The following is a 27,659-nucleotide window of genomic DNA, read 5'->3' on the forward strand; positions in this document are numbered from 1 at the left end:
AAGTTCTCCAGTGTCCCTTAAAAAGGAGGGAAACAGCTTCTCTTTCCCTTAGTAACAGACGCTGTAGTCTTGGTTACCAGCCCTAAGACAAGGGAAAATGAAACTCTAGCTTTTAAAAAGCTGAGGGAGGAGAAGGGTGTGGAGGGAGGGAAGGGAGGCTGACTGAGGTGCCAGAGGAAACTGCTTCATACTTTTCCACCAAACTTGGGACTATACTGAATGTGGACTTATTAAGATAGCCTGAGGGGAAGGAAAAGAATTGTGGACATCAAGAAAAAGAAAGTTTGACGAACTCTTAGTTTCTTTACTTTCTCTCTCAATTTTCCTATTTCTCCTCCTAGGGATTTATTCAACTTTCCAAGACCTATGACCTCCTTAATGGGCAGAATTTCCTGAAAAATCCATTGTCTGTGATGCTTCCATTATGATGCATGCACTGGGGCATTTTGGAGTTGCCTCCTGGATAATTGCCTTCAGATACTAAGGGTTGTCTGTTGACTCAGGATAGGTACCCCATTTCTTTGGACATCATGAATTTTTCAACTTGTAAAGATCTTTCTGCAAAGGTGAGTGCTGTGTGGATGTTAAAGGATGCTTATTCATCCTGCTCTATGACCCTTAATTCTATTTCCTTTGGGTTTGGAACATTTTTCTTATGGCTTTGTCATAAACTGGCTACCATGTTGGAACCTTGATGACTGGCCTGATTGTTCCTGTTGAGCTATGACTACCATGATTTGTTGCTGCCTTTTGGACTTGGGTTTTTAGATCCCTAGTACATAGCCAGATTTCTTTAGGGCTTGCCATGAAAGATACAGGGATAGATTGAAAATTAATTGTTCTTTGAAAGCTTCCATTCTGAGGTGGCTAACTGACGTTATGATGGTGCTATTAGCACAAGGTGCAATTGTTGGAAGTGAAGCAGATATCCTAATTGTGTGATATTTGTGAACCCTTCTTTCAATCAGGATCTTTGAATTAGATTTAAATCTAGGCCAAGGGATAGACTGCTATTGATGGAAAACTCTCACCAGGGAGGTAGGAGGAAGAAAGGGTAATGAGGGAGACTGTTCTAACATATAACATCTAACAATAGATGCCTCACTTCTGAGATCCTGAAAGAAGTCACTTGTGAGTTTAGGGCACTGAAGATGCATTTTAAAAATTTTCCTTGAATGGTACAGTATCTGCTTTTGCTGCCTGTCTTTTGTTTTCGTGCAGCCACTATAGTAGTAGGGGCCTTTAGTTTAGCTGGGGATATTTCATGCCTCTTTATCTGAGAGGCATATTTATTTTCAGGAGGGAGAGAGAGAGAGACAGAGACAGAGAGACAGAGAGAGACAGACAGAGAGACCGTGAGATACTGTATACTCAGTTGCCTGGCCTTGGGGATAGTACCAGAGAAACAGGTTTTTAGTCCATCTATGAGGTCCCTACACTCAGAATGGAAAGACCTAGGCTGGATGAACAGTACCATTTCCATTTTGTTAGGAAAAACTCCAAGGCTCAAGAGCTTTTAAAACTGCAAACCATTTGCATGGTTTTGCTTAAGGAATTACAGGGTCAGCAATCTTTTAGAAGTGATATATCAGCTTCATTATGGGGGTTTGGGAGGTTTTGGATCTACAACAGCATTGATGGTGAACTTGAACCAACTCTTCTTGAGGAGTTAAGATAATAGTTGCCTACTCTCCTAGGCAGCAGGGTTGGTCCATGTGCAGCATGCCATCCTGGCACATGTGGCTTGGATGACTTGGTGTAATTCATGAGGCCCTACCCCTTCAGATGTATAAAGCAAAGTTAAAATGCCCTAAAGCAAAGGTATTCAAACTCAGAGATATTTTCCATGACTGTGCTACTCAGAATTCAAGGTGGTACAAAGGTGGTTCTGCATTCTCAAATGTTATGCCAGAATAGCATAAATCCTAAGAGATCCTACTAGTATTTCCATTAGGTTTGGAATATTTTTCTTATAGTCTTATCATAAACTAGCTACTACGTTGGAACCTTGATGACTGATCTGATCTGATTGTTCCTGTTGAGCTATGACTTCCAGATGGACCTGGAGAGAAGCTACATGCCTGTCATCTGATGACAATTCTATGAACAGGTTGACTGCAGGATGATGAATTTTTTTATTCCCAGGAAATATTAAAGACAGCCTATTAAGTCATACTTTGAGTGAAATCTGTGTTAGTGAATCTACGATCCACATTGACAAAATGACAAAGCCAAGTATTAGATCCATCCCATGGGTGAAACACAATAATAGATTTAAAAGCCAATCCATTTAGTCACATTTCAGATTAAGAGACAGAGATACAGTCAGCCCCAATTAGAGTTTGTTATAGAGGGAATTATTTGGGAGAGGTGTGTTCAGCTCTTGTTAAATCAACAGACATTTGTAAACCACCTACTATGTGCCATGTACTGTGCTAGACACTGAGGATTAAAAGAAAAAAGAAATTTTCTTTACTTTCAAAGAGCTTTCATTCTAACAGGGGAGAGAAGATATGCATATATAAATAAATAACATATATAATTGATACAGAATAAAGCCAACATAATACAAACTAGCTGAAAAGGAGGAAATGGAATACTAGAGAGTAAAGAAAATACTTCCTGTAGAAGATAATGTTTGAAGTGGGTCTTAAAAAAGGAGAGGAATTCTATAAAGAGCAAGTATGTGTCTGAAATAAGAGATGACTAATGCAAAGGCATGGAGATGGGAGATGGAGTATGAAGAAAAAGCTAATTTGGGTATACTGTACAGTGCAGGAAAAAAGTAATGTAGAATTAAGTGAAAAAAATAGGTCTTAGTTGTGAAAAAGCTTTAAAGGCCAAATTAAGGAATTTATATTTGGTACTAGAGGTAATAGGGAACTATTCAAGTCTATTGAATAAGAGTGTGACATGGTCAGATTTATGTTTAAGGAAAAATCACTTAGCTGTTCAAGTGGAAGCTGAGTTGGAGTGGGGAGGGAATAAGGCAGAGAGATCAATTAGGAGGACATTGGAGTGAGGCCTAAACTAAGGTGATGGTTGGGTGAAGAGAGAGCATCAGATACAAGAGATATTGTAGATAAATGGCAAGACTTAGCAGCTAATTAGATATGTGGGGTAAAGGAGAATTAAAAGTTGAAAATAATGCCAAGTTTACAAATCTGAAAGACTGAAAGAATAGTGGTGGATGCTAGAGTGTCCTCTTTCTTCATCTCCACCTACTGACTTCTCTGATTTCCTTTAACTTCCAAATAAAAAGACATCTTTTATTCCTTTGCATAAGTTGAGGGGAGGGGGAAGGTGTCCACGAGTGTGGAACAATGAACATAATGTCATATTTTTCCCCCCATGCAGTGATTGGATTTTGCTGAATTTATTTTCTCTTCTTTTTCTTAAAAGATAGGATCTCTGGAAATAGTAAGGGATACAGGGGAAATTGCAGATGATGTACAAATAAAAGATATAAATAACAATCTATTTTTTAAAAAAAGATATTGTTGAGTTTCAGCTGTATGATTAAGTCAGCAACCAGTTTTGTCAGTAACCAGTTGAGGAGAAAAGGAAATAGAGGCAATGAGTATAGATAGATTTTTCTAAGAAGTTTGACTGAAAAGGGAAGTTGAGTCCTAAGATAATAGCTGGAGGAGATAATTGAGTTTACCTTTTGCCCAGCGGGCATGAGTTTGGGAGGAATGAAATAAACAGGGTCAGCTCCAGACTTTGCTTTTCAAACCTGGAAGGTGCTTCTAAATTTAGGTTCTTTCTTGCAATAACTTCCATGAACCAATATGACTATACAAACTAAATAGAGGTCGGAAAGATCTTCTAGGAAGAACCCTGAAAGAGGGGATTTAAAAAATAAACATGTATACTGAGTTGAATGTTCATAATTCCTAATGGTAATGTGTTTGTGTGTCTTCCTCCTACTCCCCTGTCCCCCCCACCAGCCAGAGTGCTACAACCATATCCTAGTCCTTTAAAAGAATCTTTGTTCTTATTTTCTGCAGTCTACCAGAAATGACTCCATACATCACATGAGCCACTCTAAGATGCGACCTGAGTTGCCACCTCTGCCTGCATCTGCCAATGAAGAGCCATCTGACCTCTACAAGGTCTGTTTGTAGAAATTCTGCTTTCCTCCCTCTCCCCATTCCATGAGATGATGTCCTGGGACCTAGAAGTTGTTTTTATTCTTCTTAGATGTCAAGCTAGACCCACTAGCAATACAACAAGAGTTCACACACATCACTAGTCACACTCACTTATCAATGCTGTTTTCAGAGATAGTTGTCTGAACAGCTTTGTTGTCAATTCAGAAATGACATCCATGGATACTTGTCACATGATCAAAGATTTCTATCCCATCCATTTGAATAAATATTTGTTAAATGCCTGAAATGGATAAGCTACGATACTAGGTACTGGGTGGGAGTAGAAAAGTAATAAGCAATCCCTGCTCTAAAATAATTTATATTCTAATGGGGCCAACCATTCAACTCCTAAATTCAACAAACATTGATTAAGCATTGGGCTAGACACTTGGGTACTGAGACATTGGACAATATATTTGTTTTGATATATCTAATTAAGACCAGATCTAGTTGCACTGTATAATATGCTACAGTAATAACTTTTATTTACATAGTTCTTGACTTTCTAAGCTCTTTCACAACTAATTTCCATTTTATTTACACAGTATCCTTTTGATAAATAGCTAATTTGTCAATGTAGTTAATGCTTCTGACTCCTAATCTACCACTCTTTCCCCCTAACCCTACTAGAAAAGATGGAATTGATATTTCCTGTGAGCAAAATGATTCTTACAAGAGGTGTTTCATTTCAGTATTTGATGCGTTAAGACCTACAGTGTGGACCTTGTTAAGCAGACTGGTTTGCAGTAGGAAAGGAAAGTCAAAGAAAGAACATGAATGGTTGGAGAAAGGATAACTGATGGACAACCAGAGTGTTGAATGAATGAATGAATGAATGAATGAATGAATGAATGAATGAAAAGAAACATTTATTAAATGCTTTCTATGTGCAAAGCACTAAGCTAAGCACTAGCCATTTAAATAGAAAAATTAAACAGTCTCTGTTCTCAAGGATATCACATACTATGTAAAGTGCTATGTAAATTTGAGTTGTTACTATTATGTTTTTTTCTGGCTTTCTCCAAATCTAGACAGTCATGTCACACAGCTTTTATCCTCCCTTGATGCAAAGGACTTCATGGACTAAGGCTGTGCCATTCAAGGACCAAATCCACTATCGTGGTCCCAGTGATTCCATTGCTAACAACTATTCCATGACAGCTCGAGACCTGAAATTGAGGGACATGCTGAAGATCTATCAGCCTGTCACAATCATCACCCCGTTTGGAATGGAGTATCAGAAAACAAAAATGGGTATATTTTAGCTTCAGAATAAAATTGGTTGGTGCTAGTATTTTCATTAAAGGAGGGAGAGTACAGGGAGAAGGCACGAGTTATATCCTCTTTCCTTAGACTGGTCTTACCCAAAGAGACTTTGCTTCTTTTCTCCTCATTTCTACTCCTGAAAATGCACTATACATTAGTCAGAAAGATCTGGGTTCAAATCCTCCTTATGAAACTGTGTGGACAAATGACTGAGCCTCAGTTTCCCTATCTGTGAAATGAGAGGTTTGGGCTTGATGACCTCTAAAAATTCTTTGTAACTCTAAATCTTGGATCCTATGATTATACATGTGATCTAGCATTCACCGTTTAGTGGGATTACTTCTCAAGGAGAAAGAAAGGAATCTAGTCTCTTAGTATTGGCAATTCCCAATTATTTGAGGAATTATTATCCAGTTTGTGGGTTATCTAGACCCTTTATTTTTCTTACTGTTTTATTTCCCTTGACTATTTTGTTGATTAGGGGTATGGAGAGGAGGAGAAAAGTTAATCAGCATTTCAGAGCAGTTTTGATGAGAGGTTAGGTAGAAGGAAAAACATTAAAATCCAGGCTAAAATACATTTTATTTTGAAAATTTCTAATTTCCTGATTTTTCGGTCCTCATTGATTCTTGATGATGGAAAGTCAGCTTTATTTACTTTTTAATGGTTACAAAACATACAGAAACATTTTTCAGTTAGTCTAGAAGCATGAAATCCATCTGTTGGCTTTTGATCCTAAATGAATTTCATAATTTATCATTTTAATTTCATAATCATTATCCTCCAGTGTGTTAGGTTGCCTTTTTGTTGACTAGTTTATACCTTTTGGAATTAATAAATGTTTGTTTAAAAAAATCCACACATTCAGCTAAAATTGGCCAGTGTTCTAGAAATAATGAGACGAGTAATATTTTGAAACGATGGGAGAAAATCAGGTTTATTCATTTTGCTTTAAAATTTCAAACACTTAAAATACGTAGTGTAACATTAATATAACAATATTTGTTGAGCATATAAGTACTCAGTACTTGCCTGGTGAAAGATACAAAAGAAGCTAGTCCCCTCTCTCAAGTTACTAGGAAGAAAAAAAATGTACATTTAAAATAATAAGGTAACAACGCAAGATAGTTACAATTCAAAACAATCAAGAACTACGTACACACATGCACATAATTTATTGCAAGGAAAAAGTATTCATGAGCTCTAGAGTAGTCAAGGATAGACTCTTGGAAGAGCTGGAACTTCGACTGGATTTTCAGTGTGGGTTCATCAATTAACCAACACATTTATTAAGTACCTACTATGTGCTGGGCACTATGACGGGTGCCAAGGATACAAGGACAGAGACTGAAACAATCCCTACTCTCAAGGAATTTACATTCTCATGGTAGGGATAAGGGTATTTTGTGTAACTCTGCTGGGTTCTCAGGGTCAGTGCCCTCAAAGTCGTGTTACCTTTCCTGAGGTGTCAAGCTTGTTCCCAATATATCTTTTGGCTCCTGATGCAAATACGATATCAGACATTGCCACTACCTTCAGTGGATACTGCTACAAATGAGGCCTCCAGGCCTTCTAAACATTTGGAAGTAATACAAAGTTATAACCTTATCAGTTCTATCTCTATATACTCCGGTGCTTTTTCGTAAGAGATCTTTGACTGTGGCTCTCTAATCACAACCAGTTGCAGCAACTGGTTGTGTCATCTCCTAGTAGTCCAATCTCTCCGGCAGCGTGGATATTAGAGAAAAAGCAGCAATTCACTTTCACAGGCCTGTAATCCTCAGCACCATGTATGGAGTCCTCTCCCATTTGACTGACTAGGTCTAAACTAGGTTGCTGCTTTTGCTATGTAACCCAAGACGCATGCCGTCATCTTCTGCAACCAATCACATCCAATTAAGGACTTAATCATACCTAGCTTACTTTTTTTAAAAGCTAGTTTACTTTTGCTTAGTTAATTTAATCAAGATGTCTGTGCCTTCTGTGATTAATTGGGGTTGAGGTGGATCTTTACCTTTACACAAGGAAATGTATAAAAGTTGTAGTTCTTAAAGCCAAACAGAAAGATTTATATTGTACACTAAAGGCATTAGGGTAATTGAGCTTATTGAGTAGCGGAATGATATAGTCAGATCTGCTTTTAAGGAAAATCACTTGAGCAGCAGAGTGAAGAATGAGGATGTGCTAGAGTGGAAAAAGAATTGAGATTTTGCATTCTAGGAAGTGAGAGGTAAAAAAAAATAATGTATTAAGTTGTTATCCTTAATGTTTCTGGGCAGAGTTAAGGGTTTCCCTTTTTTCTCTGCTGTAGCAAAAGTTAACTGTGGACTTAAGGACACCAGAAAGTTAGAGTTATGTCCTGGCCAAAGTTTGGGACAAGGTAAAATCAGCTTTGGGAGAAGTGGAAGTAAAGGCTCAGGCTCAAATTTAGAGACTGGAATAAAGTATGAGTGTGTGTTAGAATACTAGGAAAGTACAGCTCAGGCCCATACAAAGGACAATACATACAGCTCTAAATTCTCCTAAATCCAGTCCTGCTTCAGTCAGTTTACTAGCATTTATTAATTGCCAGACATTTAATTAAGTGCCAGGTACTGTGCCAAACAGTAGGCAAATAAATTTTGCCAATAAAGTTTTCCAAATAAAGGCAAAAAACAATACTCAAGGACTCACAGCTTAATGGGAGAGACAAAATACAACTTTGTACAATCAAGATATATATAGATAAACTAAAGGTACTTTCAAAGGGAAGTCACTAAGGTAAAGGAGAACTGGGAAAAGTCTTTTGTAGGAAGTGGGACCTTAGCGGAGACTTGAAGACAGGAAGGCAAGAGATACAGATGAGGAAGAGAATTCCAGACACTAGGAAAAGCAATGGAGTGTCTATTTGAGAAACAGCGTGGAGACAAGTGTCACTGTATAGCAGAGTAAATGGAAAAGAGGTCAGTGTAAGAAGCCTGGAGAAGGTAGGAAGGGACCAGGTTATAAAGGACTGAAGAAACCATATAGACGACTTTATATAACCTGATCCAGGCAGTAATGCAAACCACTGGAGTTTATTGAATGGGAGAAGATTTGGGAATAGAGGAGGAGATGTTAGTGACATGATCAGACCTGAACTTTAGGAAGATCAATTTGATAACTAACTAGAGGATGGATTGGAGTGATTAGTAGTTCATTATAATTTCTCTTATTTATAGAGTATTTTGTACTTGGCCAGTTTGTAATATACATATCACCTGATTCCATCAGTACGCCAGTGAGGTAGTCATGGTAGGTATTATAGTCCCTGGGTTACTGAGCAGGAAGCTGTGATCTGGGGGAGTTGGATAATATGTTCAGTCAGGAAAATGGTGGGCTTGGCACTATTACTCCCTTCTGCTGACTCTGAGTTTGGCTTCCTCACATACCACCATACCTTCTGGTTAATCCTCAAGCATCCTGTCTATCCTCCAGGACAGACTATGGACATCATCTCACATTATGCTATCTTTCTTGTGATTTTTCTCCTGACCTATGACATCATTGTCGTAAGAAACTTGAGGAAATTCCCTTTAGTGGAGCATATCAACACTAGGTGAAGTGGATTATCCAAGTTTACTCAGTAGGTATCAGGGGCTAGGTATGATAGCTGTCATCTCATTGGTAAAGGGAATTCTGGGATTGAGGAACTACAATTTAAGAGTTGCCTCTATCCAAGACAATTCCAAAGGACTCGTGATGAACATGCTATCCACCTCAGATGGTGGCATCTGAATATAGAATGAAGCATATTTTTCACTTTCATTTTTTGGGGGATTTGACTAATGACTAATTGACTAATGACCAACATGGAAATATATTCTGCATGATTGCATGTGTATAAGCTATGTCAGAATGTTTATTCTCAGGGAGAGAGGAAGGGAGAAAGAAAACGATATAATTTTGGAACTCAAAACTTTAAAAAGTGAATATTTAAAATTGTTTTTACATTTAATTTGAGGAAAAAGATAAAATATTATTTTAAAAAAGACATATTAAAAAAAGAGTTGCCTTGGGCACTGAGAAGTTTGTTTACTTGCTATGGTTCCAGTCACTATGTATCAAAGATGGGACTGAAACACAGGCCTTCCTGATTCCCGGGACAGCTCTTTATTTCCTCAGTCATGCTGCACCTTCAAATTCCTGGACATTGTATTGTTCGTGGATCTGAAAATTCAGAAGAGAGGGAGAAAGTGATATGGCCCCAAGTCACTTCATTGTCATCATTGCTTTGTCATTTCTACTTTCAGCTTCAAGAGATGGGCCCCATGCTAAGAGACTCAAGTTTTCACCCAGAAGCAAAACTGATAATTTCAGGTAATCTACCACGTTGGGCATTCCAGATTGGGATAGAATTGATCTCAGGTTCAATTGTAAAATAGGTGAAGCTTACCTTCCTACCTCACCTTTTAGGAGGTCTCTTTCTCCTTTATCAGCCTCATTATAGCCATCACTATAAATATTAGTGATATAATTATAAATGTAGATACAAATTTGACTGGCTTTCATTGTGATTTCATTGGTATGGGGCATTCTCAATGAGGAAACTTGCTCTATCATGCATATTAGCATCTTCTCTGCAATTTATAGTCTTAGAGATTTTCCTAGGCCACCAAAAAGCTAAGTGACTTTTCCCCAGCATCCCACAGTCAGTCTATATCAGAGATGGGATTTGATCTCAAGTCTTTCAGACTCAGAAGATAACTGTCCACTAAGCCATACCCTGGTGGTGTTGCAGGGTAGAATGTGGCAGTAATGGGTAAAGTGATAGACTTAGGGTCAGAAGAGGATGGGGTTGGATCCTGGCTCTGATACTTCCTAATTAGTGGATTTTATTCCCCAGAGGGGTGAACATTCTCTGAACCCCAGTTTGTAACATGATAATGTTACTCATGCTCTATACTTCATAAGGTTGTGAGTACAGCACTATGAAAATGTTAGAAAGCTAAATAAATATTAACTTTTCTCTGCATAGGATATATTCTTACCAGTGTTTCAAAGTAGTAGTTCTCAAACTTTTTGGTCTCAGGAGCCACTGACACTTGCAAATAATTTTGAGGACCCTCTTCCCAAAAGAACTTTTATTAATGTGGGTCATATCTCTGGATACTCTTGTTAGAAATTAAAACAGCATTACTAGGAAAACAAGAATGACCTCTCAAATCCACTGAGAGGATATCGGGACTCCTCAAACAACAGTTTGATAACTGCTATTTTAAATTATTGAAATAAGTACAACTCACCCTCTAGAACTAGCCTCAAATATCCAACACTTCATATACTTCCAATTTTTCTTTTGCCATTATTTCTGACAGTAGGAAGGAACTAACATGCTCATGCACATTAAGGCATATAAATTACTAACAAATGCCTTGATGTGTTACCTTTCCTACCGTTATTTGCATTATTTTATCAGAGAATAGCATAAGAGAAATCCCATCATAGTGGGATTTTAGTCCTCAATGACAGACAGGAAGAGGGAATTTGGGGGGAAAGTCAGGGTGGGAGGAACAATGCCTCAGATCATGCTGGTGGCTGCTTATTCCTCCTAGCCATAAGGTTAACCCTGGCCAGGGTCCCTGGGCCATCTAGAAACCAGAGATGAAATGTTCCTTACATGTCCACTCAAACAATTTATTTCCTTTTCCTATTTTTCTAGGAAGGCACCAGAATTCTCAGATAGAGAGAATGAGGCACCTTTTCCAGCCAGGTAATTACCATTCTCTAGTATTCCCTAAGTGGTGGAGCAAATGAGTTTCTTGGACAATAGTGGAAAGAATATAGATTAGACATAATGAATGACTTTTTCATAGTCTCAACATCATTGTACTTACCCAAGCCTGGCCTGATATGTCTTTATGTAGGCTGCATGTATTTCTCTTCATGTAGGAAGATGATGGTAGCTAACTGAAGTACGCTCTTTACTATTTTCTATTAGTAGAGACTGATTTGCACTGACTCATCTACACTTTCTCCTTATGATCAACTACATTATATGCATTTGGGAGATAGATAAGCTAGAATTAGGAGTTGCTTTCTATTGATACAGGGTAGAGGGAAATGAGCTGGCTTAGTCTTATGTCCTCAGTTTTGTTGGTGCATACCCTAAGCAACTGAGCTAACAAGTCATTGACATGGATACCTAGTAGACATTCAATAATCTATTATACAAGAATATACAACATAGGGAATAAATGTGGACAAATATTCTGCAGAGGCAGCTTGCATAGCAATTTTTACAGAATTACCCTAGTCAGTCTGCAGAAATTAGGATGTGATAACAGAATATCTTGGTGTAAAAACAGATCACTTATGATAGATTACTATTGTACTATAAGAAATGATGAGCAGGATGCTCTCAGAAAATCCTGGAAAGACTTTAATGGGTTCATACAAAATGAAATGTGTTGTATACAAACTAACAGCAACATTTTAACACAATCAGCTATGAATAATTTGGCTATTCTCAGCAATGCATGATCTAAGACAACTCTGAGGGACTTATGATGAAAAATGTTATCCATCCCCAGACAAAGAGCTGATGGTGACTGAATATGGATGGAAGCACACTTTTTTATTTTCTTTATTTTTCTTGAGATGTATTTGTCTGTGTTTTCTTTCACAACATGACTGTTATAGACATGTTTTGCATGACTACACATATATAACCTTTATCGAATTGCTTACCTTCTCAATAGGGGGTAGGGATGGGAAAGGAGGAAGGGAGAGAATTTGGAGTTTGAAGTTTTAAAAATAAAAGTTAAAAATTTTTTTACATGTAACTGGGGAAAAATAAAATACTCAGAAAAAAAACCAGATCACTAAGAGAGGATGTGTTTATTTCAGAGGCATACTATCCATTAAGACTTTGACTCCCATCTGCTCAAATTCGATGGTCTCAAAAATGGATATTTCTGATTTGCCTGGGAGCCGGCCAATGAGTCCAGAAGAACAGATTGAAGTGATGAAACAAGGAGAAAAGGATATGGCAAAAAAAGAATCTGAGCCCTCAAAGTTAGACTTGGAGGTGGGCTCCATTTTGTTCCCTTTCCCTTCATTGATTATCATCCCCCATTGTCCAAGAAGTGTTTCTTCGAATCTAACCAAAAGCTTCTTTGCTTTTGTTTAAGACCCTTGACTTTTAGTTGATCTGCAGACAAGGAGAGGTTGGTACTCTGCAGACAAAGCTGATCAGCCTCTTTCTCACAACAGTAAGAAATGGCTGCTCCCTTGACACTTAACTGGGCTGGGCCTGGAGTCGGGAAAACTCATCTCCCTGATTTCAAATCTGGCCTCAGATACTTACTAGCTGTGTGACCCTGGAGAAGGGAAGGAGCGTCATAAAGAGGGAATAAGTTAAAAGCTATGGAGTTCCAAGTCTAAGGGCAAATGTCCCTAGAAAGATCATCAATGGTTTCAGTTAAGCTATGCAGTACAATTTCAATAAATCTTTCCAATCACTTGTTTCCTTTTTAAAGCTGTTTTTGTTGTTTCTGTTTGGTTTTGTTCTTTTGTCTTTGGCAGAGATACTATTATTATGTGGCTCATGGAATTCGGAAAGACATGATTGCCCAACAGGATGAGGATGTACTTGAACAAATTCTAAAACTTATTCCATCACACTTGATAAGGAATCCCAACCTGGAGACCTTATTAAGAAGTCTTGTGGAGGAGAATGACCAAGACTACTATTATAGTCTCATGAAGAGTATTGGTAAATCATAGGACAAATAAGGTCATAGATTAGTATATTCAATAGGAAGGAAATGAGCATTTATTAAGTGTTTACAGTGTGCTAATCACTTGACAAATATTATCTCATTTGAGCCTCACAACAACCCTTCTAGATAGATATTATTATTGTTTCTATTTACAGTTGAGGTATCTGAGGCAATCAGAGGTTAAGTGACTTGCCCAGGGTCACACATATTTTGATTAAAGGGTCCATCCTTTGAGTAACTACTTAAAGAGGCCTATTCATTAAATGAGTGCATCTCACTCAAAGTGAGAGTCTGAGAAGACCTTAGCCAAAAATGGCCTGGATCTCCCATTGCATCCCAGGTCATCTCCAATTGTCGTGATGAACATCTGGCCACTAGACCCAGATGGCTCTGAGGCCAGTGATCTTGCACAGCCCTCCCTCACTCAAATGAAAGTCATTTCATCATCTTGACGTCATGGTCCTCTTCGAGAATGAAGGACAAACACAACAATAACTTTTTATTTACTTCTCTGTGTATATGTTACTTCTACTGAGTAAACCATAAACTCCTTAACAGCAGGGACTGATTTTCTTTCATTCCTTTGTGTCACTAGTGGCTAGGTACAATGCTTAGCACATAACAGGCATTTAATAAATGCTTGTCAACCTGAAGAGCATAACTTATTGTAAAATGAATAAATACATAGATCATGGATTTGGGGTTGGAAAGGAACTTTAAAGGGCATGTAGTCTGGCATCCTTTCTTTCTGAGGGGAGAAAACTATGGTTCTGTAACATAAAATAACCTGCCCAAGGTTACAAAGGTAACAAGAGACAGAGGTAGGATTTCATCCCAGGTTGTCTGACTCTAGAACAGGGGTTCTTAATATCCTTTTGTATGATGGACCCCCTTGGCAATCTAGTGAAGTCTATGAATCCCTCCTCAAAATAATGCTTTTAAAATCACAAACCAAAATACATTGTATTACACAGTTTACCTAGGGTGAATAAGCTAGCGAACAGACATTTCTATCAAGCCTACTATGTACCAGGCATTGTCATAAGTGCTTTTAACAAATATTATCTCATTTAATCTTCCTATGACTTTTTGAAGTGTTATTATTATGCCCATTATACCTTAAGCTATAAAATATAGTTTGTCCCAAAAGTTTCAGTACAATTTTAAGCCTTTATGGCTTAAAGTTTAAGCCATAAAGGCTGAACCAAGACTTTGGGGGTATTTTGTATTGAAATACAGTAATAAAGACATACATTTTTTGAAGTTCATGGAACTCAGATTGAGAAGCCCCCACTCTAAAGTCAGTGTCTTTCCATTCTACTATATTATTTCATGTAAACTTTCCCCACCCTTTTAAGGCAGGCAAAATAGTAGCCATCCAGCTTATTCCATGCAAAATTTTACTCCTTTTATAAAATATTCATCTAATTGGTTCCAAGGGTTCTACTCAATCAACAGATATATTTTTCATCCCCAATAGGTATTTTTTTATCCCTAATATATTTCATCCTCCTATATTTAACATACTGTATTCCAGGTTCTATAATATGGTTCAGCCTTAAGTACACTCTACTCTAAGCCCTAAAGATCTGCTCCTGCTTGTACTGAGCTCCCTCTGGCCCGGATGAATGTCTCAGCTTAGCCAATACTAGGGGATATAAGCCAATACACCAATTATGGAGGAAGAAAAGGAAGAAATTTTTAGCAGCAAAGAGGGCAAGCAATGAGAATTTCTTGTTGAAGATGGCGATGTGGACTTGGGCGTTTCTGACAGAGTGTTGTATTTATTCTCTTGGTTATAGTTGATTATATCCTGATGGATCCACTAGAGAAAGAAAGACTCTTTATTGCCAGCATCCCTCGCATGTTTCCTCAAAGAATAATTCGAGCACCAGTGCCATGGAACAAAGAATACAAGGCTGCAAAGATGTGGAATGAAGAGCATCTATTTATAGTGAATCCCATGATGTTGATCCTGAATGAGTTGTGGTTTTCAGAGTAAGAACCCATTCATTGTATACTTATTATGTGTCTACCATGTGCTAAACACAGGAAGAAGTAGTAATGGGAGTCAGATTATAAGAGGTTTAGGAAGCAACGTACAAGGGGTGAAGCAGAAGTAGCAAGTATAAACAATATTTGATTTCATCTTCATAACTGATATGAGATTGGTTTAGGGAATTCGATCATTAAAGATCATCTCTTGCTCTACAATTTATATATCTTGAAGATCTTCTTGGGTCACTAAGGGACTAAGAGACTTACCAACGGTCACACAGTCAACATGTAGGAAGGGACAGACAGGACTTGAACCCAGATCTTCCTAACTCCCAGGTGGTCTTTCCATTATACTGCTGCATGGGACATTTATTAACACCATAAAGTTTCCAAATCAGTTTACATTTGTACCTTACAAGGGAATTAAGGCAAGTCTTGTAATGTCCATTTTATAGATGAGAAATATGATGCTCAGAGAGGGAGAGAAATAGGATCATAGTTTGAGGGAGTAAGATTGAGAGTGGAAGACCCATGCAAGTTTGAAGGCAAGGAAGAAAGATCCAATGGGAGGACAAAGGTTGAAAAGAGAGGGAATATTATAATGATGATGATAATGATGATAGCTGGCATTTATAGTGTGCTTACTATGGGTAAGGCGCTGTGCTAAGCACTTTGCAATTATTATCCTATTTGATAACAACCCTGAGAGATAGGTGCTCTCATTGACCACGTTCTACAGATGAGGCAATTGGAGCAAACAGACATTAAATGACTTCCCAGGGTTACATAAGTAGTAACAATCTGAAGTCATATTTGAACTTGGGTTTTCCTGACTCAAGGCCCAACACTCTATCCACTGTACCACCTAGCTGCCTAGGGTATATGTGTTTGAGAAAGATCTCTCAGAAGCCAGGAGGGCATAAGACCTGGAGAGCTGGTATCATGATTAACTTTAGAGAGAAAAACCAAGAGCCTTTCCTCGGGGACCAGAGAGAAGAATGAGTGGATAGTAATATGTTGGGATATATGACATAATGGACAGTAATTTGTTGAGATGATTGGGGGGAGGGAGGAATGAGGAAAATCAAGCTGCGTAGCCTCAATCTGTACTAGACATTGAGTATATAAAGACAAAAATTAATCCCTGCCCTCAAGGAGCTTACATTCTATCAAAGGAGAAAATATACATATATGTAAATATACACTACAAGGTAATACAAATAATCCTCAGAGGATGAGTCTCTCTGAACTTAGCAAGGCTGATCCTTGGACAAAAGATATGTGAACTGAAAAGAGATATGAACTAAACCTGAGCTCAAAGCCTTTTCAGCTTAGTAAAACCTACCAGAGCCCATAGTCCATTGGGCGTAGCCTCTGAGAACCTAGTATCATCTCCACTCCATAATATGGTATCAAAATAGAATTTTAGCAGAGGATATAAAATATATAAGTGGGAGGCAGAACCAAGATGGTGGACTAGTAGCAATACAACCAGTCTCTCCTCCACAAAAATTCTTCCAAATCTAGAAAATAAGCCAGGTGGAATCCTGATGGAAAATTCAAGGGGGAAATATCACAGAGAGTCATTTGTCCAGTCCAGCTTGGTACAGGTTGACGGACTAAGAGGTTTTGTGACACTGCAGATTGTGTTGGCCTAAGTAGAGCACACTAACATCCAGAGAGAAGATTTATATGAGGGCAAGAAGAGGACCCAGATGCATACCTTGAATGACCTGACCCATACTGGAGCACTGATTTGGGGACAGGAGCCCCTTGGCAGCTTTGTTGCTACTACCCAGTTCTGGTTCATAGATCCAGAGTAAACTGAAACAGGGACTTGTCTGCGGGGTTAGCACCCCTGGTAGGGAGGCCTATATCACCGAGGTGATACCCACAGAGGCAGCTATGAATATGCTGGCGTATTTCCAGGTTTGAATCACAAGATATAACAGACCCTCTTGAATCTGATTGAGGATAGAATCAAGGCATTTATTCAAACACCAAAAAGCCAAATCTATCATAATGACCAAGAAGTCTATACACATTATCAGACCTTCTGACAAACCAGTTCCCTCAAGCAAAATCACTCCCTCTCCCACTCACAGAGTCCTTCCTTACTTCCTCTCTCTTTCTCAGCTCTATCTGTTCTGTCTCACTTCCTCTGAGCTCTGCTCTACCCTTCCTGCTCCATATGACTTAGACTCATGTCACCCAGGGTTCCATGTGACTTAAGCATTCACATAAGCCTATTAATGGATGGGAAAGGTCTTCCCATTCCATTAACAATACAAGGCCCTAGACTACATATCAAGAAAGGAGGACATTCATAAGTAAGCAGCTAAGATCCCAGGAGTAGGTTGGAGTTTCATTTATAGCATATAGCCCAGTCCCTGGAGTAATAATCAAGGCAGGAATCCCAGACTTTAGGGAAATCTACAGTTTCATCACACTAAACCAACAGAGCTTTCCAACTTGCTTATAGGGGCTGAGTCTAGAAGTATTCTGCTTCTGGTCAGACCCAAACCCAGTTTTGGAATTTGAAGAGTTTAGACCACAGGGTCAGCTATTAGACTTTGACCCTCTTTGGGAGTGCTGAAAGCTTGTAGGTTCCCAGTTGTCCCTGAGATGCTGAAATAAAACAACAGTCAATAGATACCTTGAGAAAGCAGCAATAGGAGAAACCCAAACCTCTCCAAAAGTGTGGTGGAGCCAAATCCTAACATCAAGTCTGAAGTCAGGAGGTAGACCAAATTAATGAGCAAATAAAAAAAGAATTCCTCCATAAAGAGCTATTATTGGGGCAGGGAAGCTTAAGACACAAATCCAGAAGAAAATGACTCCAAAACACCTACAAGCAGAGTCTCAGAGAAAAATACACCCTAGGCAAAAATTCAACTATATTTCTTAAAAGAGATTAAGCAAAAGTTTAAAAGAGAGTTTAAAAAATTTTTTTGAATCAAAGGAGAATATTTGAGGAAAGAAATGGAAAAGAAATGGGAGCTATGAAAGAAAGAATTGGAAAGGGAATTAACAGCTTGGCATAAGAGGTGCAAAACCTTATCCAAATAAAAAGCTCCTAGAAAATTAGGGTGAATTAAGTAGAAATCAACAATTCCATGAGGCAAAAAGAAATATTACAACAAAGTAAAAAACTTGAAAAGAAATTTAGAAGAAAATTTCATAGCAAAAATAACTTACCTGGAAAATAGATAAAGGAGAAAAAGAATAAGAAACATTGGAATCATTGGACTACCTGAATACCATGAGCAAGAACAACAAAAAGAGTTCAGACATCTTATTTCAAGAAATCTTAAAAGAAAACTGTGCAGATCTCTTGGAACAAGAGGGCAAAGTGGATCCACCAGTCACTTCCTGAAAGAAATTCTCAAATTATAATTCCCAGGAACATTTTAGCCAAAATCCAGAGTTTCAAGGTTAAATTAAAAGAACTACAAGCAGTCAGAAAGAATTCAAATACTGGGGAACTATGGTTAGGAACACACAAGATTTAGGAAAGAAAAAGAAAGGAAAGGGAAAGGAAAGTTAACTTCCTTTATTTTCCATAATAAGGGTGTACAAGTAGATATCAACAGAAACAAAGGATAGAAGATGAGGGAATGGCTAACACTTAAGCCTCACTCTCATCTGAATTGGTGAAAAGAAGGATAGATACAAACACAGATGCACAGTTGAGTACAGAAATATGTTTCACTTAACAGGGAAATAGTAGGGAAAGGGGGAAAAGGAAGAGGAGAAATTACAAGGATAGTAGATTAAGGTATTGATTAGTCCTAAGCAAAACAAATTCTAAGAATGTACAGAAATATTTATAGATCTTTTTGAGGTAAGAAAAAAATGGAAATCTGAAGGAGTATCCATAAATTTGGGGAATTGATGAACCATTTGTGGTATGTAAATATGATGAATTGCTATTGTGCTATAAGAAATGAGAGAAGGGGTGGTTTCAGGGAAACCTAGAAAGATTTGTATGAAGTTAAGCAGAGTGAAATGAGCAGACCCAAGAGAACATTATACAATGACAACAATATAATAAAGACAAAAATTGTAAAAGAATTAAGAACTCAGATCAGCATACAATTACAATTCCAGAGGGCTAATGATTCAATATACTCCCTACCTTTCGATAGAGAGATGAAAGATGAAGAGTGCAGACCAAGACAGATTTCTTATGACATGACCAATGTAGAAATTTTTTGATTCGCTATACCTTGTGCGATAAGTTCTGTTTTTCTATTTTTCTCACCTGGGAGGAGAGGTTGGGGCAAGAAAGTGAAAAAAGCAGATTTTTTTTTTCTAATTAAACAAAATATTTTTCAAATAAGATACATAGGCATCATTAATATCAAAGTTCCATTAAGTTTCATTTAATGAAAAACTGGGGAAAAATTCATTTCCTTAGTGATCTATGAATTTGATTATAAAATATAATTTAACTTACACAGGTTTTCCAAAAACCTCTCTCTTGCAGATTTTCTAGCATCAGGTTTGTGCGAACAGCAGAATTGCTTGCAGGACCATTGCCACTATTACCCAGTGAGTTTTTCAATGTCATTCAACAGCACTGCATTGAAGCTCGGGAAATTCTTCTTGACAGGTCAGTATTATTAATGAGACAGAAGCAATTGGAATTAAAATTGGGATTCAGCCAAAGTTTACATTGGTCCTCAATAATGAGCAGCAAAATCCTAGTCTCTATTTGTACTTACATTGATTGACCCTCACATTTATCATTCATATCTTTGCACTTCTCACTGCTTCCCCCCGCCCTTGCATTTTTCCTTCCAATTATTCCTTTGCTTTCACAAAGGTTCTTTCTCCTGGAAACTTTCCCGCCATTTGTTCCCTATTGTAGTACCCACTTCCCATCACTGACTTTCAAACTTGTGAGTTCTTTCTTGGTGATGCAGAAGATTTAACATTCTTGCATTTTGGTCACCCCGCTAATTAACCTGAGAATCCTAAGGAGAGGGAGGCTTCCAACATTTAGGACAATTCATTTTTAGTCATTATAAGAATATGTATGTAGTTGCATTCAGAACCAAGAAAAATAATATCTACTGAATGGCCAGAAGAGGTTAGATTAGTGATTTCCCTGGAAAATTAGCACTGGAGGCATGTGTTGGCTGGGGGCAAGAGCTTGAAGTAAAGGAGAGCAGTGCTTCACCTTCAATTCTGCTTTCTCCCTTCCTGAGCAGGGACCCCTACTTCAATTCCCTCTTTTTCAGTCAATCAATAAATATTTATTAAGCACCTACTGTATGTCAGGTACTATATGCTAAGCATGGGGGATACCAAGAAGGGTAAAAGACAGTCCCTGCTCTCTAGAAGCTCACAGTCTATTGAGAGGAACAACATGGGAGTAATTATACAAACAAGTTACATACAGGATACAGTAGATGTAATCAATGGAGGGAGGTCACTAGAATTAAGAGAAATTGGGAAAGTAGAATATGGGATTTTAGCTGGAATTTGAAGGAAACTAGGGAAGTGAAGAGATAGAGAGGATGGAGGACAGCGAGAGAGAATGTTCTGAGCCAAGAGGTGAAGTGTCTTGTTTGAGGAACAGCCAGAAGGTCAGCGTCACTGGATCGAAGAGTGAAAGGGAAGTGAGGTGGTATAACATATCTGATGATCAGGAAAAAAAGAAAATTACATTTCTTATTCAGTGTACTTTACCCAATAGTCCTGACCATGTGGGTGATACTGTAGGAAAGTATCTTTTTAATATTTATCTCATATATTTTCTTGGGAAAGGGGAAATGGGTAAAGTTGGTCAGAAGGTTCAATTCAAAAACATTTCTCATGTGTCCACTATGCGCCTGAGAGAGGTAGCATGATGAGGTGGATAGAAAGCTGACTGTAAAGCAGATCCCTGCAGATTACATATTTAATTTAAAAACCACATATTAACATTATGTTCTATTGTATTTTTATTTATTTTACTAAATATTTCCCAATTGCGTTTTCATGGAGTTCCCTTGCACTTGGGAGCATTGAAGTCTGCCAGTAAATGCAGGTGCAGGCAGTTTATTTGTTCCAGGTTACTCTCTAAGGAGATGAGAGAAGGTCCCCACATTGAGAGCCACCTGGAAGTTCCCTATGCCAATGAAATCAGAGGCCCACTGCCTATCCGTGGGTACATGCAAGGCACTAGGAATTACAAAGTTGTCTCTGTCCTTTAAAGAACTTTATATTCTATTGGAAGGAGGCAGCATATATACAAATAAGCAAATCTTTCCAACAAGGTTATAAGCTCCTGGAGGTCCTTGAGATTTATTCACATCTTATGCATCTGTTGTATTCTCCACAGAGAATTAATAATGGTAATATTAATTAAACTGCTGATTTCAAGAAGGAAAGAAGATTAACAACTGGGGGGTGGGGATTGAGGAAAAGTCTCCTGTAGGAGATAGCACCTGAGCCACATCTTGAAGAAACTTGGAGATAACTGATTGCTGAGGTCCACCTGCTCTAATCGATTCTCTAGGATCCCCTCCACCATCTTCCTTGGCGGAAGAGTCAGCAGAGAATAAGACAGGTCCCCAGAGCTCAAATATCTATCTGACCCCAGGTTGCCTATTTCCTTGCAGGTGGATTCCTACCTGTGCCCAGCATTTTATCTCACATAAGGATCACTGGCTTCGTTTTGCCCCCAAGAGTGACTATGAATCCTCTCGAATCATTGAGGAGTATTTTGCTTCAGTGGCTTCCTTCATGTCCCTACAGCTCCGGGAGTTAGTGATTAATTCACTGAAGGACCTTGTCGAATTTTTTATGATTCACAAGGTACAAGTGTACAGTGAGCTGATCTTTTGGATATGATAAAGTAGTAAGAACATCATTTAATGATAGGTGTATAATTTCTGGATTTAGAAAATTTAATTTGTGCCTCTGGTTTTGGGGATTTTTGCCCTCCTCACCCGCACCTCCAATCCTCTCTTGTAATAAAGATTTAAAGAAATAATTGGGCAAAACTGGCTGACATAGCAACCCTATCTGGCAGGGTATGCACCATTTTGTGCCTGTCCTTACCTTCCTTCCTCCTCCCTCTTCCTTCCCGTCTCCCCACTTTGCTCTCTTGAGAGGAGGAATGTATTCTGTTCTCTGAATCCAAGATTTCTCATTGCAATGACTCTTTTAGTAAATTTTCATTTTTGTTATTATAGTCATAATGGAACTCTTTCTTTTGCTTCAGCTTTCTTTACCCTGCATCAGTTCCTTCCTACAAATCTTTCCAATGTGTCTCTGAATGCCTCGTATTCAGCATATATGTATATGTACATATATACATGCATGTATATTTATATACTGGTGGGGGAGGCTGGATCTATGATTTCATTCTTGTGTGAGAATCCTAGAAACTCCACTAATGCACACCAGTCACTCCTTTACAATGTACAGTTTTAAAGAGGTGTTCAGGACATTGAGCAGTCAAGGGATTTGCTGATGGCCACACAACCAATTTTTTTCAGAGGCAGGATGTGAACTCAGGTCTTTCTGAGTCCCAGGCTAGCCCTCTGACCACTGTCATTTGCTGTGTCTTTTTCTTTTTTATTGCATAAAATATTCTATGATATTTACACATTTCAACTTGCTTAAAAGTATTTTCTTTTATGTGCAGCTAATACATGAAGATCTGGGTCTAAACAAAAGGCAAATTTAAAACTATTCATTTTCAAAAGCACTTCACAATAGGAATTTTTTAAATGGCAAGCATTCCTGCTACATTTAAAATAATGATTTTATTTATAATAATCCAGTTTATACATACAACCTTTTAGGAAGCATTGCATAAAGCAAAATAAGTCTCTACAACATAGTGACCCTCATCAGTTCTGATTATAATTGGTTGTGTATGACTGGAGTTTTAAATTGGACCTTGAAGTATCTAACTAGGGCTGATGTATTGTTACTAATATAGTGCTGGGCCTCAAGTCAGGAAGACCTGAGTTCAAATCTTGCCTTAGACACTTATTAGCTATGTGAGTAGGAGCAAATCACTTAACTACTATCGCTTTAGTTTCCTCAACTCCAAAATAAACATACCTCCCAGGATGATTGTGAGGATAAAATGAATAATTTTTGTAAAATGCTTTGCAAATCTTAGTGTGCTGTATGTTAGCTATTATTATTTAAATTAAAAATCACAGAGGTCATCAAGCAATTGTTCAAACAATCATTAAGCATTTACTCATCCTCAATATATGTTAAGCATTATGCTAGGAACAAGAGGTAAAAAGAAAAAAAAAAAGAAAACAGTCTTAGCCCACAAGGGGTGAGCATTTGTTCTAGGCTTGGACATCCAAGTTCAAATACCATCCCTAATGCTTACCATTTGTGTGACTAGGGGCAACTTAATCTCCTTGATTCTCAGTTTCTTCATCTATAAAATGAAGGGATTGGCATAGATGGTTTGGGGATCACTTCCAACTCTAGATCTATGACTCTGAGACCCAAATATTATCACAGGCGGTTAATTAGTACTTTAGAGAAGGCTATAGAAACCAGCATTTCTGATCCTTACCTAAGTAAGACCAAGGCTACTGAAACTCAGTTGCAGTCCATTGACTCATTCAAAACGCCCTTTAAAGAGTCTCTGAAAATTTTTCCCTGAATCAAATATACGTGGATTGGATTATTAGAATTGGCTGCAGGTAATTCTGAAAAGAATGGAGGCAACTGGAAACTCCCTGTTAACATAAGAGACTCGAAGACGCAGATATAGAGGTTTCTCTAAATCTATTTCATAAATACTTTCTAACTGCGACACAGAAATATGGCAGGCATACTTTAATATAGTAGTTCACTGAAAAGTATAACTTTTAAGTGGAATATAGGAGTAATTGGTAGCCTTCTTCCCTTGTCCTCCAAAAAAATCATTTGCAAAGTTTTTACTGTACAGTGTCTTGAGATTAGCCACAAGTATTCCTTATCACTTGCCATGCCAATGTGAATTTCCTGCCTAAACTGAGGTGATCACCTCCTTATTGGGTTCAAGAAGCATAAGCCAATGGTTACTATTCTCTTAGCCTTAATTCCAGGGTTTCTCACTTTCTAATTGTTATTCCTTTTTTTTCTCCTTTGAGGATGGGAATGATTTTGAACCCCCTTATCAAGAGATGGAGTTTTTTACCCCTCAGGTAATTGTCATAAAACTCCAAGTGGAAGAACCAAAGATTATCTTTGATCCACCTTTTGAGGAATGCTGGGAGTTAATATACAGCTGCTTCATGGAAATCATTAAGAACTCTGAAAATATTCCTAAGGTACAGTGTGACTCTTAGAGAGGGGACCTAAGGTGAAAGACTTCTTAGAACATAAAAGAACCTAAGAAATAAACGTTGTAATGGCAACAATGGATGTCTAGTGGGGTACATAGTTGCCCTATGCACATAAAGCCCAAGGCTGATCTAAGAAAATTAGAAAGGAAGTTAGAAATGATTAAGAGAGACAACCTTTCAGAGGATTAATTTCCTTTAATTATCCACTATGGATATAGACTTCATGAATTAAAGTCTTTCTTAAATTAATATATTTGGTCTAATACTTTTGGTCTATGCTAAATCTCTTAAATTAAGAATGTATAGATTATAGATCTAAAGCTAGAAGGGGCCGTAATAGACCATCTAGTCCAACATTCTCATTTTACAGATTAGGAAACTGAGGCTCAGAGAAGTTAGGTGTCTTGTCAGAGTCAAATAGATAGCAAGTGTCAGAAGAGGGACTTGATCCCAGGTCTTCCTGACTCCAATTCCAACGTTCTCCCCACTACTTCACGCTTATCTGCTTTATTTTGTGAAGTGGTAGAGGAAGTTCTTTGCTTTCCTGGACCATACACTCTGAACTTCCTCCTTTTATAAAATTCTATGACTGCTGTTTCCCTCATTACCTTGTTCTTTCCTGTTAGAAGCAGGCTCAGATGATGTGACCAGACAGTGAGAAGTCTGGAAATCATGCCAATGAGGATTAAATGGAGGAGCAAGGGGTGTTTAATCTGAGAAAGAAAGATGTAGGAGAGATATGAAAAATTGTCTTTAAATAGTCACTTTTCTTATGACCAGAGTTAATGAAGACCAATTTGTAGTAGAATATATCTCAGCTATGAGGAATGGGTACCATATAGGTCCTCTGGAGGGAGACATTGGTTTCACCATTGATCAGAGCTCTTACATCTTACAAAGTCGTTTTCCTTTACCTTATTGTTGTTCTTATATAAACTCTTTTCCTGGTTCTGTTCATTTCATTCTACCTTACCTCTTATTACCCGGGATTCTTTGAAATTGTCTGAATTTATCAAATAGTGCAATAATTTTCCATTGCATTCATCTAGAATATTGTTCAGTCATTTCCACTAGATAGGAATCCTTGGACTCTACTCCTTTTCTTTTTTCCCTTTTCAACTCCTTAATCCCCTTAGATTCTACTTATTTTCTTTTTTTCCTTTGTATTTCACCTCCAACAGATAATAACTACTCCTTTTTCCCCCTTTTAATCTTACTCTTTTCAGGATAAGGACATTTGTCTTGCTTACAAATATTTTCCTTCTCTTAAAAGCTCATGTCTGCTTGTTTTCCTGTTGAGTTGCCTCAGATCATTTATTTGTGCATGTATTCATTCCTACTTTATCTGTTCCAGAGACAAAGGGCAAGGTTTTGTCTGATGTCCACTCCTTTTACCTCTTCCTCCATGTTTATTAGATGAGATGGAGTGCATCATTTTATGTGCCTCAATTTTGAAAAGTAGCAAGTTCTATCCCTTCTTCCTAGAAGTGTATTCCTTTTATCTTCCATTTTCTTTCCCCTCTTAAAGCCCTCAAAACAGAACCCATCCATCTTTAGGTTCTCTATTTTTCTTATTTATCTCCCCTAATACCCTTTCGGTACATCAAGAATCCAAACAGTCACTTTTTTCCTCTGGCCTTATTTAAATGTTAGCACCACAACTCATGATTCTTAGATTACCTCTCAGCCTGTTTTTTGGGGTAATTTTTTTTAATGTCAGATAATGCACATTTTCTTCAACTTTTTCAGTCTTTGATTTTGTTCTAATATTTTGAGCTGTCTTGTGTAGTCATTGATTTCTATTTGGTCTATTCTAGTTTTCAAGGAGTCTATTTATTAAAGTTTACTATTTTTCCTTCTGTTCTATATATTCTCCTTCCAATTCTTTCTCTAGAATATTTTACTTTTATCTGTTTCAGTTCTTCTAGCTATTCATGTAGTCCTTATTTAAAAAAAAATCCATGTCCCCCCCAGTCTCTGCTTACCATAGTTATGGAATTATATTCTCCTTTTTGTACTGGATTTTGGAGCATCTCTAGACCTAATAGTAACCTGGTTACTGTTTTCTTTGGTTTACTCATCTCTCTAGCTTTAGTTCCTGAATGACAGCTTTGTTCTAGGGCTGGGCTCCACTCCAACTTTTAGGTCTCACCCTGGATCACCTGGATTCTTTCACTGACTCCTATCTCTGGAGGTCAGACCCACCTAATGCTTGAAGTTCAGAATACTAGGTTTTCAAATCCCTCTGTGGCATCTCAGGATAAAGGGTTGGGAATTTTTTGGCCCTAGGTACCTGGGTTATCTTGGCTGATTGCTGCCATGCTGCACTGGTCAATGATGCTCTCAGGGACATCTAGCTTCCCCTACACCCTCTTCCCAAAGAATTTTCAATATCACCACCCCCATTTTCTCTTAAAAGTCCCCGTTTTCCTGCCTCCTAAACAGAGCCCCACTGGGCATTTCAACCTGGATATCCTATAAGAGCATGTCAAACTCAACATAACTGAAATAAAATTCATTATCTATTAACTTGAATATAAGCTTATCCATTCATCTCTGGTCGTATTGCTAGACTACTGGCTTATTTGTCTGTGATGACTTTGTGAGGGACCCCCTTTCCTATTGCCCTGGGTTTCTGGTTTACTTTTTATGCTACTCCAAGGTATAAGTAATTACTTTCTATAGTTTCTCATTGTATTTCTTTGTTCTTCACGAAGTCAGTCTAGAAATACAATTTAGAGATGAAGTGGGAAGGGCTTTAAATTCCAAACAAAAGAGTTCATATTTTATCCTAAGGAAACATTGAAGTTTTCCAAGCAGGGAAATGACAGTTGGATATAGGTTCTAGTAATGTCAGTTTGACATCTGGCTGGAAGATGGATCAGGGAGGGGAGATACTGAAGGCAGAGAGACCAATTAGAAGACCATTGCAGTAATTACTGACCATAATTTCAGAGGACTAATAAGGATAGATCTTGCTTTCAGACAGAGAGGAGATAGACTTGAGATGCAGAATGAGACACACATTTTTCACATGGCCAATGTGGGAATTTGTTTTGTTTGACTATGCATATTTGTTACAAAGATTTTGTTTTAATTTTCTTTTTCCCCCTGGTGGTAGAAGCAGGGAAAGAAAATAAATTGTTAATTTGTTTGTTAATTAAATAATTGATAAACAATTAATAAATTGTTAATTA

General features: G+C 37.9%; 1 protein-coding gene across 3 annotated transcripts in view; it reads left to right on the forward strand.

Annotated features, from left to right (window-relative positions):
* The first annotated feature begins 208 nt into the window (after nt 1–208).
* Nucleotides 209–27,659, forward strand: part of DNAH3 (dynein axonemal heavy chain 3) — a 180,081-nt gene continuing 152,630 nt past the window's right edge. For 2 of the 3 annotated variants that reach the window (XM_072597924.1, XM_072597925.1), the window contains exons 1-11: nt 215–566; nt 4,011–4,115; nt 5,186–5,408; nt 9,692–9,758; nt 11,101–11,151; nt 12,288–12,468; nt 12,966–13,155; nt 14,965–15,160; nt 19,650–19,775; nt 21,772–21,967; nt 24,268–24,447. In XM_072597924.1, the coding sequence (XP_072454025.1) occupies nt 531–566; nt 4,011–4,115; nt 5,186–5,408; nt 9,692–9,758; nt 11,101–11,151; nt 12,288–12,468; nt 12,966–13,155; nt 14,965–15,160; nt 19,650–19,775; nt 21,772–21,967; nt 24,268–24,447 (1,551 nt within the window). In that variant the 5' untranslated portion in view covers nt 215–530. Of the gene's footprint in view, nt 567–4,010; nt 4,116–5,185; nt 5,409–9,691; nt 9,759–11,100; nt 11,152–12,287; nt 12,469–12,965; nt 13,156–14,964; nt 15,161–19,649; nt 19,776–21,771; nt 21,968–24,267; nt 24,448–27,659 lie in introns of all 3 variants that reach the window. The other variant, XM_072597926.1, reaches the window with a different exon arrangement.

This window comes from Notamacropus eugenii, chromosome 3 (assembly GCF_028372415.1).
Source record: "Notamacropus eugenii isolate mMacEug1 chromosome 3, mMacEug1.pri_v2, whole genome shotgun sequence".
Taxonomy (NCBI): domain Eukaryota; kingdom Metazoa; phylum Chordata; class Mammalia; order Diprotodontia; family Macropodidae; genus Notamacropus; species Notamacropus eugenii.